Here is a 16942-nt window from a genome sequence, read left to right on the forward strand (position 1 = left end):
TAAAACATACATAGTATAGTAAAGAATTTTGCAGTGTCAGTATTTGCCCCAATCACATCCTTCACTTGAAGCCATTTAATTGATGAGGATTTACTATTGGACAGAAAAGGGGGGGGGCCGTGCTGAGACGTTTAGCTCTCACTCTGACCTTTCTGCAGCTGCATAAAACATCAGCCAAATGCTCCCGATGCCTTTTATTCAAACAGGACCACTTTAAAAGTCAATTAGAAGCACTGTGGGTGGAGAAAGGGTCACTGTGATGGGAATAGAAAATCTCATTTCTGTAACAGGCAGTGCAAAGGGGAGCTAGTCTGCAGATACACTGGAGAGCCAGGCTTCCAAACTGTATGAGCTTGTTTATGTGTGTACATAACCAAGTGTTTTTTTTTCCCGAAATATCCGTCCCTTTCTGCAGTCAGTAAGGGCTGCTATTTGTCCTGTGGATGTGCCACCATGTGTGAGATCACTTGGACATGTCTGCAGGACACTGGCTGATATTTAATTCAGCATTGTATGCGCCCAGTAGCACACTTTATCAAAACAGTGAAGCCGTGGAACATGACCTGTTAAATTTTAAACAGACTGAGCGGCAAAACCCACCAGCCCATATAACAATATGTCTGGACGATCGGCATCGGAAGATAAATCTGCTAGCGTCTCTCTGTGGGGGTGTAATTGACATTTTAAATCATTTGTGCGTGCTGTAAAAACCAGTGTCTCCTTTTATTACAGGCCCCTTAACAACTAGACATAAAAACAATAGTGCACCTCGCATCTAATGACAGGTCGTCAGTGTGTAATTGCAAATATGATCACCAGAACTGATGAATTATACATTTCAATCAAACATTATTAAGGGCTGTGCTTAAATCTTTGGAAATATGTTAGCACAGGCTGTCTGGAGGGTCTGATTTAGTTAAACATATGAGTTCCCCACACAAGCAATGACTTTTTTTTGTAGCTGCTCTCACTCCTCATCCTCTCTCTGTGGGAGACAGAGGCCTGTTCTTGGGACATTTTATCCTCCCATGCATTGGGCTGAGCAGGCCATTCAAGAATTCTGCTCATGATGAATCGGAAACACAGGGAATACCTGCTAGCACTCAGCCCTAATACATCCAATTAGGCCCCATTGGTGCATGTAAAAAAAAAAAAGGGGGGAAAAAGTGAGATGGCTGTCTGCCAAAAAAAATGCCTGCTGTCCCCCATGTACAGTCTTAGCTCCTGGTGAATAAAAAGGAGCTGCATCATCATGTAGAAACAATGGGGAGGCAGAGACAAGCCAGACAAGAACAGAATGGACGAAAATGCTATATAAATATGTTAGACGGAAGGTAACAGATGGCAGAAAAATTGTAAATGGATGAAAGAAAAAGATAAAAAAAACAAGCTAGTAGAGAGATGGACATTTCAATGTGGACAGAAATATTAGATAAACAAAAGGCAAGAGAGGCGAAGCTGAAAAGAGCACTGAAAATTGAATTACTGTCATTTCAGTGCTGTGTTTAGCATTTTTATCAATTCAGTCAATGTATCTGTTCGCATTGAAACCACATATCAACTCTGAATTCTATTAAATCCACACACAGACTGGTTTATCCCAGGGGGCATAGAGCAAGATTAAAACGGTTTTAAGAAAAAACTACACTTTTTGGAGATTTAAAAAATAATTGTATGCGTGTTATGCGTGTGCTCTTCTATTACAGACTAATGAGACAGAATCACTGCAGTTTGCAGGAGCAGCCTACTCTGTGTTCACAACCTGTAGGTAAATACAGTACAAAACCGCTGCTGAACCTTTTGCAATCAGATTCAATCAGCAAGATTTCCGTTATTTTTCTAATTAGACTCACCACATTCTGATTTTCTTGAATTTATCTTTCAAAACAATCTTTTTGGGATAACGAGAGCTCATTAATGTCATATAACAGAGAGTATTTCCTTTTCTGTACAAATAATCCACACATTAGCTTACACATCCCAACAGCAACATGTTTCTATGCAGACTTTGTCATATTCACGGATTTCATGTACATAGAACTAACAATTAAAACTCAAGCGGGATGTTTCATACATTTCACCTCAGCAAAAAAAAAACATTAACCTCAAAACCAGGTGTTTTGCTGGGTCTACATAAAACTCACACAGTTGCTTTGATTTATTTTTCACTTCACATATTTTCGCCATGAAAATCAGTCCAGTGTCAGAATCAGGGAAACAGAAAGCCGGTGAGCTGGTGGTTGACTTAGTGTCAGTCAAAATCAAGGTTGGACGACAGAGGAGAGCAAGATAGCACTATAGAGAGAAATGCAGAGGAAGTGAGCGATACACAGAACAGAGCCTGTAATAAAAATAACATTCAGGAGCAGTAATAAATCACCCCGAGTATGAACAACATATTTCTTTCAGTCCTTGGCTGGTGAAGGTTGCCTCTGATTGGTCATACAGGCTTAGCAGCAGTGAGCTCCAGAGGCCTGCTGACAGGTTAGAAACCACAGCAGACTGTGTACAGACATGAGCAGTGAAATTCATCCCACTGTAAAGGGGTCTTAATTTTAAGAAGAACATTTAAGTAAAGCCGGACTGAAAAGTTGAATGTGCTGGTATTAAAAACCAGACACTTACGGAGAGTGAGAGAGACTATGGCAGAAATGCTATTGGTGAGTGGTTTTCCTCAGTGGCCACTTTAGTGGTTAACTAATGTTTTCAACTCCTGTTGCAGGCGGGTCTCATGACTGCTGTGTTTGCTGTTAATCATACATATACAACCACAGACAAGCAGCAAACAAAACCAAAGCCATTCAGGCAGAAATGTAACCATCACCAATAAAACACATGTACCATAAAACATCGTGTTGATATAGCCAATGTGGTTTTGCTGCAGGAAATGAGTCATTTCAAAAAGCTTCATTCACCATCTCTTCATTCTTCAGTTATTTCTGTTTGAATATGCTCCTTTTTATTCTCTATTTAAAAACGTATTCCTGAAATGCTCATGGACAACACCTTTGGTGTCAACCATTTCAGGAAAAAGCAGTGCACTTGTTTTAGGCTGGTGTAAACATTTTCAAAAGAGACTGACATTAAGCCAAACACCAGGCCAGACAGGCAATTTTACAGCCAGGTTACACTAACACTGAGATAGCGTATTAAATGAGCGCGCAGTGACTCCAATCCACTTGGTGGCAGTAAAGCTAATCTCAGCTGGTTTGCCACCCACCAATAATAAGAGGAAGACGCAGAGAGGCAAAACATCCCAATCAGCAGAAGTGATGGCAGCTGTGAGTAATGACAGATATTTTTTTTTTTCTTCAACCACTTTTGAGTGAAATGCACCTATTTCAGCACAGCTGTGGTTATTTATTTAGAGAATAAAATGTGCCATGTCTATTTGTGTCATTATTCCACCAAAACACAACTATTTTGTAAATGAACAAAGCATTTTTTCATTTTTCATACTGACAAGTGTCAGTTCAGCTGGTTCACACTGCAAAACCAAAGATCTGTACTTTTCTTCAGTGTTGGCTTTAGTGTGATGCTTCTCTTCTGAGTGACACCAGTATTTTCATCATACATTTGGCAGCGTGGACTAAAGGGAAAAAGCCCTGATGGATGCAACACTGCGACTACGCTAGCTTGCTGCTGCCGCAGCTAAAATAAATCACTCCACTAACACAGTAAGATAGAGAGATAGGAGTTGGACGGAGGAGAGAGTGGTGCTGTTAGCCAGAGGTGCCAATTGGCCAGGTCAACTATAATCACCGCAAATAGAGGACATAGCCACACACACACACACACACACACACACAAGAATTTGTCTGCAAGCTAAAAGGCTACAAATCACTGGCTGTTGAAAAGGTTCAGCAGTGTAACAGAAAAAGCACTTCAGTTAAATACGTTGATGTAAATATTTCTCTACTCTCAGGGTTGCGAGGGTTGCCGATACAGATCAATAACAAAGGGAAGCAAACATTAAAGGCACTAAAATATAAATGGCTTGAGAGTGTACAACAATGGCACAGGCATTCAAACCAACATATACACTTCTGCTGTCAAAGCTGGAACAGTAAACGTCAGCAGTTAAACTAAACAATTTAACAACCGTAAACTTATACTCACCAGCCACGTAATTTTGTACAGAGGACACCTAAACTTGCAGCTGGTGTGGGCTTCTGCTGATGTAATTCAAGGTTTGATGTGTTGCACTTTCAGGGATGGTCTTCGGCATACCTATCTTCTTTCATCTTGAGCCAGTCTGGTCATTGTCCTCTGACCTCTGGCACTAACAATGCATTATCACTCAAAGAACGGCTGTTTTTGTTGAACTATTCTCTGCTTTCTAAAATACTCAGTCCACCAACAACCATGCCACCTTAAAAAGTCACCTTTCTTCATTATTCTGATGATTGGTTTGAACTTTATTAGATTGTCAACTGCACTGAGTTGTTTCATGTGATTGGTTGATTAGAAATGTGTGTTAACAGGCAGTTTAAAAGGTGTACCTAACCACTTGGCATACATAAAACATCGCTGTATAACAAAGTAATTCACAGCATTATTATATCACCAGTAGGAAATCTGGTTGATAAGTTATGACTTCTCTATTCATCATGTCTGTGACGCCCACCACAGTGTTGTAAAATACACCCTTTCTTCACTGTGTGTACGTGTGAGTCTATGTGCATTTGTGTGGCTGCAGACGAGCTGCTGTCTGTTACAAATCCAGCTGAGAATATTCAGCTGCTATCAGTGAGTGAGTGGATATATGGCTGCAAGTGAATGTGACGACCACACACAAGATGAACAGAAAAAGGCTCATTCAGGCTTCAGTACAATGACGGAGATTGTGTTCAGACAGAAGGCAGGTGAGTCTTTTTTTCACAAAGTCTGAATGGGGTAATCCAGAAAGATGGATGGGCAGATAATGTAAAAACAGACATAGAGAAAAAGCAGTTGGAACAAGGGGATGATGATGATGATACAGTAGAAAGTAAAGTTACTGTAATAAATATCTTATCCAAAGAGACAGATTTCTCAGTACCTTGATATCTTTTGCTGTGATTTTTGTTCCCAAGTGAATAAGGTTCCAGCAGTTTTGCATTTTGAATTTTGTGATAGAATTTAATATAAAATATTAACACTGTACTATAATATTTATGTATGCATGTTTCTCAGTCTCAGAATCAGATTTGATTTTGCAGATCACAACTGGACCAGGTTTAGTCAATGAAAAATCCCCCCCACCACCCTTCAAAAAGCATTGCAGTTTCCTTTGTTTTATTGCTTTTTGTTGACAAATGAAATATTCTGGGGTTTTAGACAGCTGACTGGACAAAACAAGCATCTTGTTAACATGTCACCCCAGGCTCTGTTACAAAAAATATTAGCTGCAGTCATACTCCCATGCATCAGTTAACTACCTGGTATTCTTTACTCAACCTTGTCCATCTGCTCTTTTCCGACGAGTCCCTCCACAGAAGCCCAGGTGTCCCAGGATCACATCTGTCGGGTTCTGCTGGTCAGTTTGGCTTTGGCCAAAGTGCCTTTGAAAGTTTGAGTGAGCTGCAGAGATGAGGCGAACACTGCTAACTGGATTAAGGATGGCACACTGTACCTCCCACACTTCCTCTCTCTAGTGCCCTTGAATGAACTCTTATCATTCCACCTCACTGTGTCTTAAATAGGACACTACACAATTCTCTGCATTTGTGTTTTGATAGGCTTTTATCTCGCTTCCTGTTCTTCACTGTCTCTCTCTCTCTCTTCCTCTCTCATCTCACATATTTCACCCTACTTGTGTGTGTGTGTGTGTGTGTGTCTGCTCCTTTGTATCTAGGACTGGATTAAGTAGAGACGGCGAGCTGACTCATCAGGCAGCTCGCATATGAGAAATCATCCAAGCACAAACCCACACACAAATCTCACAGAGTGGACGGCCCTCCAAAAATCAGACACACATAATTATACGCACACACACACACACACACACACACACACACAAGCCATTTGTATGCTACAATGAAGTTCACTTGAAGAACTGAGGTAGCTCACTGAAGATCCTGATTGAAGCACTGATGAGATGGAAACAGAAAGTTGGACAAACAGACAGTTAGCATGTCTGTCCCCGCTCACCCTTGAGACAGAAGTTTTTCACATGAATAACAGTGGGGCTGAAGATGGCTGAGCAAAAGTCCCCCAACTCCTCTCTCTCACACAAACAAACCTACTTCCAAAAAAGCTTTTCTCACCAGTGTACAGTGTAGCATCTCTCACACACACACACACACACACATCATTGTTTATCCCCAGATCCAGACACAAACAAAAGCCAAAGCTGTGCTTTCCCTGTCTGTGTGAACTTCATTACCGGGGAGAAATACAGCACAACAAATTAATTTTCTTAGGCGAGCAGATGCTTCCACGGTCATTAATCAGGTTCCATAAGGAATTTAGTGATTATAGGTGAGGTCTCCCAGACATTAATCCCAGGTGACGACAGAAAATTACCTTTAATAGGACCAACCACATTAAAATTAATTCACTGCCGAAATACATAATTTAAACAATAGGATATACTCTATGTGTATCTCACAATTACTCAGTTGTGCCTTCTGTCCCCTGAAAGTATGAAGGTCTTATTCTAGTAGTTGAACAACTTCAGAAAGTCCCTAACAAAAAGTCCTGGATTGTCAGCAGTATGAAGGAGCTGCTGAACTGAAAGAAGAGAGCCGACAGGTGCGGGAACAGAGATCGACTGAGGAGCATACCGGGGGAACTGAAACTGAAGATCATGAACAGCACAACGTTCGTGCGATCTGGTTTGTAAAAGATCGCAAGATCAGCTCTGGGCTGAGACTGAAAAAATGACGTCATGGATACAAATGTCCAAAAATGAGCATCCTTCATCAAATATATCTTGGCTCAGCCTTAGGATACAGTGAGGAGCAGCCAGAGAGAGCTCAGGGCAGTGGCCCCTTGGAGGTAATTTGGGCATATCCAATGTTTGGACTACCTTGTTTAGTCCAGTACCACAGCTATAATGAATAGCTGAATAAAAATGAAAAGGAACACATACAAATGATTTATTTGCTGGACTTACATCTCAGTTTTGTAGTTGGAACACCTCTCCAGGGGGATCTTCAGGACTCTGTTGTTAAGTCCCACGAAGAGTGACCTGTCACTGTGCAGGATCTGCAGACTTAGGATGGGTTCTCGAACACCTGGTGGGAGAAGCTCCATCTCCTCCAGGTAACAGCCTTGTAGGTTCTTGTTGGGTGTAGCCAGAGCCTTCAGAATGGTGCCATATTCTGATTTGACAAGATCGAAAAGAGGATATCAGAGACATTTGACAAATATACAGTAGGCATTATCTTTTCTTTTCGAGGAATATATGGTTGTTTCTATGTAAAGGTCCAGTACATAAGAATTTGTACATCCAAATAGACTGCTATTATAGATGTTGCTATTCTTAATCTTCTCAAAACTTGAAAGACATTGAGCATTTGGGCTGCAATAGAAACATGGCAGCACAAGATGGTGGCCTCTATCGAGCAAGGCCCTTGCCTAAAGTAGAAGTAAAAAAGTTTCTTCTAAGGAAACAAAAAACAAATGATTTCTATTTTAAAGGAATTATACAACATAAGTATGGGTTGAATATTCAGTTTATGTCAATAAACCCTTCAAAATGTTACACACCGGACCTTTAATACATCAAGTCTGTAGAAGGAAGTCCCAGTTTTGTTCTTGTCTTGTGTTATGTTCACCTGTGCTGATATACATGACATGGTAGAGTGTGTCCATGCCCTGAACAATGTCCACAACCAGGTTGGAGAAGCGAACGTCATCCTGCATCACCAATGGATCAACAGACTCTGGCTGGACCACGTCGTTCATCAGGTAGAGCCTCTGGGCATCCTGCAGACTGCGCTCTGTAAGACCCTCGTTGGGACCCTCATCATCGATTGTGCCGCACTGGAAAGACAATTGGGAGATGTCAGACAGTTATGTGAGTTCATGCAGGAAAGTGAAAAAAGTAAGAAAAGCCAAACAATGGAGACATTTTGAACACACCTGTCTAAATCAATATGCCCTGCCTGTTCTTCAGTTCTATTCTCAGAAAGAGAAACGTTTTCAAAATTACTATTTGACTGTGATTTGACCATAGCAACAACAGAGCGACATAATGATACACTGCAGGAAAAATAAATATGAAATGACAGTCCTTTTGAAAAGCTTTTTCTGTTTGGGTTACAGGGCTCAGCTTTGGATTGCAGCTTCTGCTCATTCCTGATTACTTGAAATGACATTGATTTGCTGAAGCATTCAACTTTTCGTTTGGCATCTGCAGTTGCAGATAATTTTTTGGAAGAACAGCAATGATTTAAGAAATGTAGAAAGTGTCTGTATTACTAGATTAGTAGCATATTTCTGAAGTATTAATAATAACCTGCCTGTTTTAGAATAATTCATTTTTTGAATTTTTTGCAGCTGAGACTGATGGATTGTAACACATTTTCCTAAACAATTATCGGCTTCAGATTAGATGTCCAGTATGTTTGAAAAATTCAACTTACTAAAGGGACTAGGATACCTTTTCCTAGGTGACAGGTGACATTTTAACTCTTAAGAGTTGAATGGGGAAGGACAGGCCTTCACTGATTCACGCAGTTGAACTAACCTGGAAGTTGTGGATGGGGTTGGGTGTGGGAAGCCAGGTGGAGCGAGGGTTTTCCTGGGAGCGGAAGGGCCCGTTAAAAGCCTGCGTTATGGCGCTTAGGTTGAAGGCACACACCGCAGATGCTGCAATGCTGTTGCTTTATAGGGAAAGAAAGGAAAGGGAGGTTAAGGAATGATTGAAGGAGATGGGGAGAGAAGAAAAAAAGGTACAACAGCAGTAGAACAGTACTGTTCATATCATTACATGTTGGAATTTAATGTGAAACCATATCAGAAATCAACAGCTTCCAGCTGTGTAATAAAGCCACGTTGTAATGGAAGTCCTCTCTTTTATACCAGCACTGCATGGGAGCAATGTTGCAAGCTTTGTTTGGCTGCACTGTGAGCTATGCTATCAGCGTTGCACGCTGAATGGGGACACTATTAAGCTGAGGATATACTGTAGGAAGTAATTGCACAGATTATGTGCAAACACATACAGTATACACACAAGCATCCGCCTCACAGGTGTTACAAACAAGAGTAAAAGCCTGCTAAATTGACAGCATGAGTGAATATATTATCACGATGCTCCCTGGTCACAATTATGCTGCATAGTAATGAGTGTCTTGACTTCCTGCCTCTGCAGACTGTTTTTACACCTCAGACTTATTACTATGCATCCAACTATGTTGACATGGCTTGTGAGATGCTGATAGACCATCAGTTAGAAGATAGGGAGTGATTTTCATTTCATTTTCGGCAAAGAGCAAGAGAACTGCAGAGAGAAAAAACAATAACAGCAGAGATCTAGCCTTGACAGTGAGGAAGGAAAGAATGACTAAAGTGGACTGTTTTGGTTTCTTGGGAAAAGTATTAATCAGTGAAAGTAGCTGGCTGACACATCTGAGGCACTATAGGCACTGTAAAATGGGCCTTTTCTTATATGGGAAATGTTTTTTTGGTGAGGCTAAGCATGGGATTGTCAACCACTGGGCTGCCTTTTGCTTGATTTTCACTCTCTTAATTTCCATTTTGTTATGACATATTCATTAATCTCTTAGCTTAGCAAACCGCAGTATAGTTACAGTGACTTTTGAAATAAAACAAAACTTTGCTGATCAAGAGGCAATAAACAGACAAGTATACAATTTCAAATCATGACAGGGTTGTGGACTGTGCAGTGAAGGTTCTTAAATTCTTAAATTTTGGGAAACAAATGTAGTGAAAATAATGTTCAACATACTAATTAGTGTGAGATTTATCTTAAGCACACATCAAAGTAAAGGCTTTCATGAAAAAACCTAGAAGTTGTACTGATTTTCGCAGTTTATCTACGGCCTCTGTTCTCAGTCAAGAAAGTCTCTGATCACGGATAATGAAAGTCATTATTTGGATGCTCAGTTTAAAATACCTTTATGATCATTTTTATTATCTGTGAGACTCATCCTTATCTTAAAGGAATATAATTAGATATGTGTGGTTGTGCTAATTAATTTTTTTCAATATCATTTTTAAGTCTGATCAGCTCTGGTCAAACAATGGAGGAAGCAAAAAAAAAACAACAACACTTCATTCTCTCTCTCTCTTGATTTTTTTGTCAGTGACTCTAGAGGAGAGTGTGTGAATCAGAGTAAGTAAAATGCTGTGGTAACAAAATCCCAACTGGAGGAAAACCACAGGCAAATAAGCTGCAATAACTGAGCAGTAACCACACACATTGGGAAGTTAAACTGTGGGTTTGTGGTCGCACCCGTCTACAGTTTGCAATGAAGTCATACATCGCCACACACCTGACAAGAATCCACTTTACTCTACATGTCTTCCTCAGCAGTGTTTTTCTGCACATATAACACCAAGTGAACAGAGTGAGAAGAAGCACTGGGACAAATACAGTCTATTGCTCAAATGGTTGCTCCACATATGTTCAGAGTCTGCTTTAAAGCCCCAGGAAGTGAATGAAAGCTGTTTGACAGCTGCTGTTGTTTGCTGTTGGTGCTCCAGCACCATGATGAAAGTAAAGCTATTTCTCCAAGTGATTCATCTCGTCCCAAAAGCCCATCTGATGTCGCTGATGTCTTCTCAGTGATTTCTTTTTTTTTTGTGCTTTGTTTTATAGAATTTATATAAAATGTAAAGAATTCAACCTCTGTCATTTCTCTCCTTTTTCTTTTCAGTGCCTTGGCTTGAACTCATTTTTTTCAAAGCCCTTTATCAAAACTTCATATCCCACATAACTGGATGTCTCAGTGATTGCTGTTGCTGTGCCACCTGGATGAAGCAGAGGCCTCGTCGCTGTTCTGTGATCTCTCAGACCAGAGAGATCAGTGTGTACAGATGTGTCCCCAACGTGCCATGTTCTCTAAAACTGCATGTGCTGTACTGTACTCACATTAAGTCTTAGATAATTAGGTCGCTGTACTCACTACTTATTGAGTAGCGTTTGTATCTACATCAGTTTCAAGAAAAAAAGAGACAATAAAACTCTATTTATATTGAACCCATTTGTGTCTTCAAGAGGCATTAATGAACACTGGTCACTAGTTTTGCTTAAATGCAATTTCACAAACTCTCATGTCATTCCCAGATCCTGCTCTCCATGCAATCAAGTCATTCCCTTCACCCGATGTTCCCCGACCCTTCAACTCACCTGCAGCTCATCACCTCATTAGTTTCCCATATTATACATTAGTCCTCATTCACCTTACTTTTGCCAGAATGTCTTGGGAGGTTTCCAAGTGCTCCAACATTATAATTCTGTTTTGATTGCCCAGTGGAGTGATATCCTGATATGTTTTGACCTTGTTTCAAACTCTGACTTTGACTCAATAAATCAAAGCTTCCTGAAACTGTATCCTGTTTTGTCATTCTCTTGGGTTCCTCTCTGCCAGTGTATGCAACAAAAAATCTCAGCAACCAGGACACAACATTGTGTCAGTGCTTTCACCTGAAAGATGAAGAGTGTTGTAAATGCATTATTTATTTACTTTTATCAGAGTCCTACAAAAGTCGGTCATACTTACTGGTCAGTGGTTTTGTGCAGAATAAAAACTTGACAAGAAAATAGATGTCGTGAGAATTGCATACAGCCAAGTCTAGCTGACACCTGAGGTTTTAGACCAACGCACCTGACCTCAATTTATGTGTAAAAAAAACAAAAAAGTGAATATCATCTAAAAGTACAATAAGCCAATGAGTCAACTTCAGTAAATACCTGCATCACAGCAAAAATGGAAAATGGTCCACTCAGCAGAGATGCATGGCTGCAGAAATTGAACCATGCTAGCGGGATTATCCATACATATTTTTATACTATACAACAATACGCCAGCGAAAGCAAAAGCTTTGGCCCAAAAAAGTCACATTCAAAGGCTGACTGAGTCAGCAGCACATACCCTAAACAATAAAACAACACCACAGGTACAATCAGTTGCACAAAACCCCAGGTGTTAGATTTAAGGTTTCGCAAGGAAGTGCACAGTTCACAGTTCGCTTATAATGCCATTGTTAACATTTGAGGTGTAACAACATGTTTTTTAGGCTAAGCTTCACATGATCTCTTTTCACAGTCAAAAACAAATGCACCTGAGGGAAAATCAGAGAAGCGGTAATTTAAAGAATATCTGCGACAGGAATGATAAAACTACTGGTCTGCGAGCATGCCGCTTCTGTCAAACTGCATCCAGATCAGGCCCAGTCTTCCACTGGGGGCCTGTAGTTCATTTCAAGGTAAATTTGAAGCCAGTGAGTTGATATGAGGGCTTGTTTAAAACCAGAAATACCATACAGTTATGTGGCCTGCTTTACTTGGCTGGCCAGCACATAATTTATCATCCATGTCATATCTGATCTCACTTGGAGTCAGTCACATATTTTCCATGTATAGGAAGGTCTGGGAGGTGGTCTGTATGTGTCTAATTGCATGTGTGTCACGTCTCAGTGAATTTCAAAAGCAAAAAAAGGTAACTGACCACAAAGGACGGCTGTGGCTCAAGAGGAAGTCTGGGTCACCCACTAATCAGAAGGTTGTTGGTTCGATGCCTTCAGTCTGCTTGCTAAAGTGTCTGAAGAGTCCTGAACCCCAAACTACCCCTGACAGCTGTGCCGGCAGTGTGTGAACGATGTGCAAAAGAAAAGAGTGTTGCATATGGATTAACTGTATGAACGTGCATATCAATGGGTGTAAATGGGTGAATGGCGAAACTGCACTGAGTGGTTGTCAAGACTATAAAAGTGCTATATAAATACGGACCATTTCCCATTGCCACTTAAACTCTTTATTAGTGTTGCAAATGAGCATTACTTAGACCCATAATCACACTGAATTGCCATTTCAATCTGTCTGATGCCATAAGCAACCATTTCTGCAACTGTAACCAACAATCCAATTCACATCCACATCCACACATGCAGCAATCTGCCAGGTGTGTGGAGGCGAGAAACTTCACCCCAGTTATCAACAATGTCTGTCACTTTATGTTCACAAAACTATGAATGCCTGCCAGAAGATAAAGTTTGACTATCAGCTGCAAATATCCCCATGTTTAAAATGATATCTCTATCTGTCGCGTTGTTTATGTCCTTCTTTCCTGCCCCTGTGCTCTCCTCACACCTGCTCACCAATCAAGCACACCTGCCGACGTCCTAATGAACTCACCTTTAGAAGCCTGCTCCTTCTGCATCATTGTAGTTTATGTGTGACTTAATCGATTACTAAATTAAACGACAACTATCTTGATAACGGATTAATCGGTTTGAAGCTTTTTTCATGATTAAAACAAGATTTCAAGATCGTTTAAGCTTCTTAAATGTGAGTATTTTCTTCATTTCTTTGCTCTGGAGAACAAAGAAATCATTAAAAGTGGATAATTTTGGTTTGTGGACAAAACAATACATTTGAGAACATAATCATTTCCAGGTTTGACGAACACCAATCAACATTTTTTAAGGTTTTCTGATATTTTATGGACCAACAAAAAATAACCGTTCGTTGCAGCTCTATGTGACTCTAGCCCACAGTTACAAGTGTGTTTACCAGACGTTTTTGTTCCTTGTCTTCCTGAAAAGGCCCACTCAGATGTTACTCTCAGCTTCAAGACTTCACTTCAGTCGCCTTGAGCTGAGCCCACGTGAACCACCTGCCAGCTGCACTCCCAAGTTTAAGACTTTTATCACACTTGAATTTGCTTGGCTGTGACAGTCTGCTTTTGGCATTTTGCCTACACTGAGGCACTGAAATGTTTTTTGCCATTCAAATAATAGATGTTACAAACCAATGCTTTTCCAGCATAGTCTGGCCTTTCACTTGACCTGCACAGCTGTGCTGATCTCATCCACACAAATGAATTTCACCTTTTCAATCCTACACTGACACTTTTGATTATTCTGTTTTAAATGAGCGAGGTATTTGAATCATTAAAAACACATCTGGAGATGTAGACAGCCAGTCAGCCATTTGGAAGAAATGGAATGTTACTTTCCTTTTATATTTCCATATCCATTTTTATTTCTTTTCAGTTTAGAAAATGATTTTAAACTGAGAACTATAATCACACATTTATTAAGGAGGAATGACTTGAAAAGCCATATCACTAATCATAATTGTGTATTGCAAAAAATATTATCTTCATCTTCCAACTGGACATTCTGTCGTTGTTTCTCATCCCCGGCCAAAACCTCTTAGATATGAGACCCTTCAAGTACTGTGGAGGGTGTGACTGAAGTCACAGAAATAGATAAGATTCATAATTAAATAGAAATGGCAGGTTACACCTCAGCAGGCTTTTTTGAGCACATGTGAAAGGGACCCTGCCAAAAAGGGCCTGGAGTTAATTAAAAGACCTGGCTGTGCTTTAAATGTCTAGTTTATGATAGAATACTAAAAGCCTTCACCATATAACAACTGTCGACAGAGGCCGACAGGCTCTGCTGGCTTCTTCTCATCTCAGCAAATCATTCCATTCCTTTTTTTTTTTTTTTTATATCCCTCATTTGAACCAAGCCTTGAGCAAATGATTAATTTGTCATTTTGTTGGCCAATTTTACACATCAAAACCTTTCTTTTTTACAACTGCAAGTGAAAATGGTTTGTATTAGAATTTCTGTATGCAAAACTGTAAATTTCCTTCCTGTCCAAGGGCCTGGAAGTGATTTTTAATCAATAATAAAGTACTGGAAAAGTTCCAGTCCGGGTTCAAACCTCGTCATAGCACCAAAAATGCTCTCGTAAGAATTTTTAATGATTTGATTTTAACTCTTGATTCCACCACATGTCTGCATACTCTCCAGACTCTGCCATCTTGGACCTAGGAGCTCTTCTGTTTGCAAAAATGAGTCTCTTTCCACCGTTCTGCTAATGATGTGCACATTTACCTGCCACTAAAATGGGGGAACAGGAAGTCTCTATAACTCTTTATTTGACAGTATCAATAATATTAAAACATGGATTACGTATAACTTCCTATATAATGATAACGTCCTTAACCTCAATGAGAATAAAACATAAGTCATACTGTTTGGTCACCAGTGGATGTGGATGCGTTGACCCCTCTAGCCCAAAAACCCACTTATCAGCAAAGAGCCTTGGTGATCTCAAATATCATCAGTTGTTAAGAGTAGTTTTTTTTTAAGCTAAGGCTTATCCCTAAGGCGAAGACCTATCTCCCTCCTAAAGTTTTAAAATGGACTAATCCATGCTTTTATAACATTGCAACTGGATTATACTAATTCTTTGTGTGTGGGTTTAGACTAGTCATCCATCAAACAAGTCCAGCGTGTCCAGAATGCGTCTTGACTGGAAATAAGAAGAGAGACCACATCACTCCTGTGTTGTGTTTGATTTTTAAAGCTCTTAATGGACTAGCACCATCTTGCCTCACTGAGATCCTCCATCCTCATACCCCATCGCAAGCTCTGAGGTCAACTTACTGGTGTTTTTATACGACCAGCAGACTAGCAAGCGGCACGTTTAAAGACCCACCTTCTCGGAAGTTTTAATGGGTTAACAATGGCACCAATAGGCAAAGTGACATCCAGTGGAAAGTGACAAAATACGGAGGCAGTCAAAACCTGAGTGTCTGTAGTCTTACTGCGTGTACTGTTGCTCACACTTCTGGGATGCTATTAAAAAAATCAAAAAAAACCATAAACAACAGAAGCAAAATGAAGGGTTTTGTTTTTTATATTTTATGGTTTTTTTTTTACATTGTGAAGCATATTGGTCAACCCTGGTTGTTTTTAAATGTGCTTTAGAAATAAAGTTGACTTGACTTGTATATCTGGTGATTGTGAAGGGTTTGTTTTCACTTGGAAACTATAAATTATTGGGTCAGAAATCTTGCTTCGCAAATATTTTTACCAGCAGAGCTGGTGCACAGGGTGCATATAACTGCATGTCAATATGGATGAGTGCACTGACTTGAGATTTATGTTATTCTGTGTTACACTTACAGTAACTCCTGATCAATGAAATGTGGATGACCTATACTGTGTAGACATTGTGTAACAAAGACATGCTCATTTGCACTATGGATTGCAGGTTTGGTTGCAGTTGACATTTTTTTTCCATTTAAATCTTTCTCTTGCAAGGCACTTATAGCTACTGTAAATTAGACACTAACACTAAACCAGTGGAGTGTTCCCTTAACCGTTTAACATTTAAGAAAATGCAGACAAATGCTATTCTCCCTTTCTCATCTGATCCAAGATATTACATGCACAATTAAATAAAGCAGAAAGCGGTAAATACCCTCGTTCAACAAAAGGCTAATGCAATTTCTGCTTCATGGATGACTTCAGCAGATTAATTGATTATCAAAATGAATCTTTTTCAGTTATTGATCAAGAATGAAGTGTGTAAAGCGATAAATACTTCTGCATCTTCTTTGGGCTCTGTTTACAGCTACTGCAGATCAGCTGCATTTCTTTGCTGACAGGTGATTGCACCTCCAGCATCGGCAACAGCTGCCTGCACTGCAAAGAAACCTGAAAAAAGGGGCAAGGCCTAAAAGAGAGTGTGAGAATAAACAACAGTGAGTATGTGTATGTATGAAACAAATGTATGTCACATAATGAAACAAACAATCAACTCTTTTTCTAACCATCTGGTCTACTGCCGCTTTAATTGTTAAGGCACAATCTGAAGACAATCAATGTGCAAAAACTAAATTCACAAGATACATTTTAACAGTATTGTAGGAGATATCACTATGTGGGTGTGAGGGACTTGGCCCAGATCACAAGCAGACAAAGAGTGTACTTTGTTCCAACTTCTCTTGTTGTGTTTTAC

General features: G+C 39.9%; 1 protein-coding gene across 2 annotated transcripts in view; it reads right to left on the minus strand.

The window, feature by feature from the left end:
* The window catches only part of sema5ba (sema domain, seven thrombospondin repeats (type 1 and type 1-like), transmembrane domain (TM) and short cytoplasmic domain, (semaphorin) 5Ba), a 155699-nt gene that overhangs the window by 25385 nt on the left and 113372 nt on the right, over positions 1–16942 (minus strand). For both annotated transcript variants that reach the window (XM_044015138.1, XM_044015129.1), the window contains 3 exons: positions 8678–8813; positions 7764–7971; positions 7100–7307 (listed from right to left, as the gene is read on the minus strand). In XM_044015138.1, the coding sequence (XP_043871073.1) occupies positions 7100–7307; positions 7764–7971; positions 8678–8813 (552 nt within the window). The remainder of the gene's footprint in view (positions 1–7099; positions 7308–7763; positions 7972–8677; positions 8814–16942) is intronic.

The sequence above is a fragment of the Solea senegalensis genome, linkage group LG2 (assembly GCF_019176455.1).
Source record: "Solea senegalensis isolate Sse05_10M linkage group LG2, IFAPA_SoseM_1, whole genome shotgun sequence".
In the NCBI taxonomy this organism is placed as follows: Eukaryota; Metazoa; Chordata; class Actinopteri; order Pleuronectiformes; family Soleidae; genus Solea; species Solea senegalensis.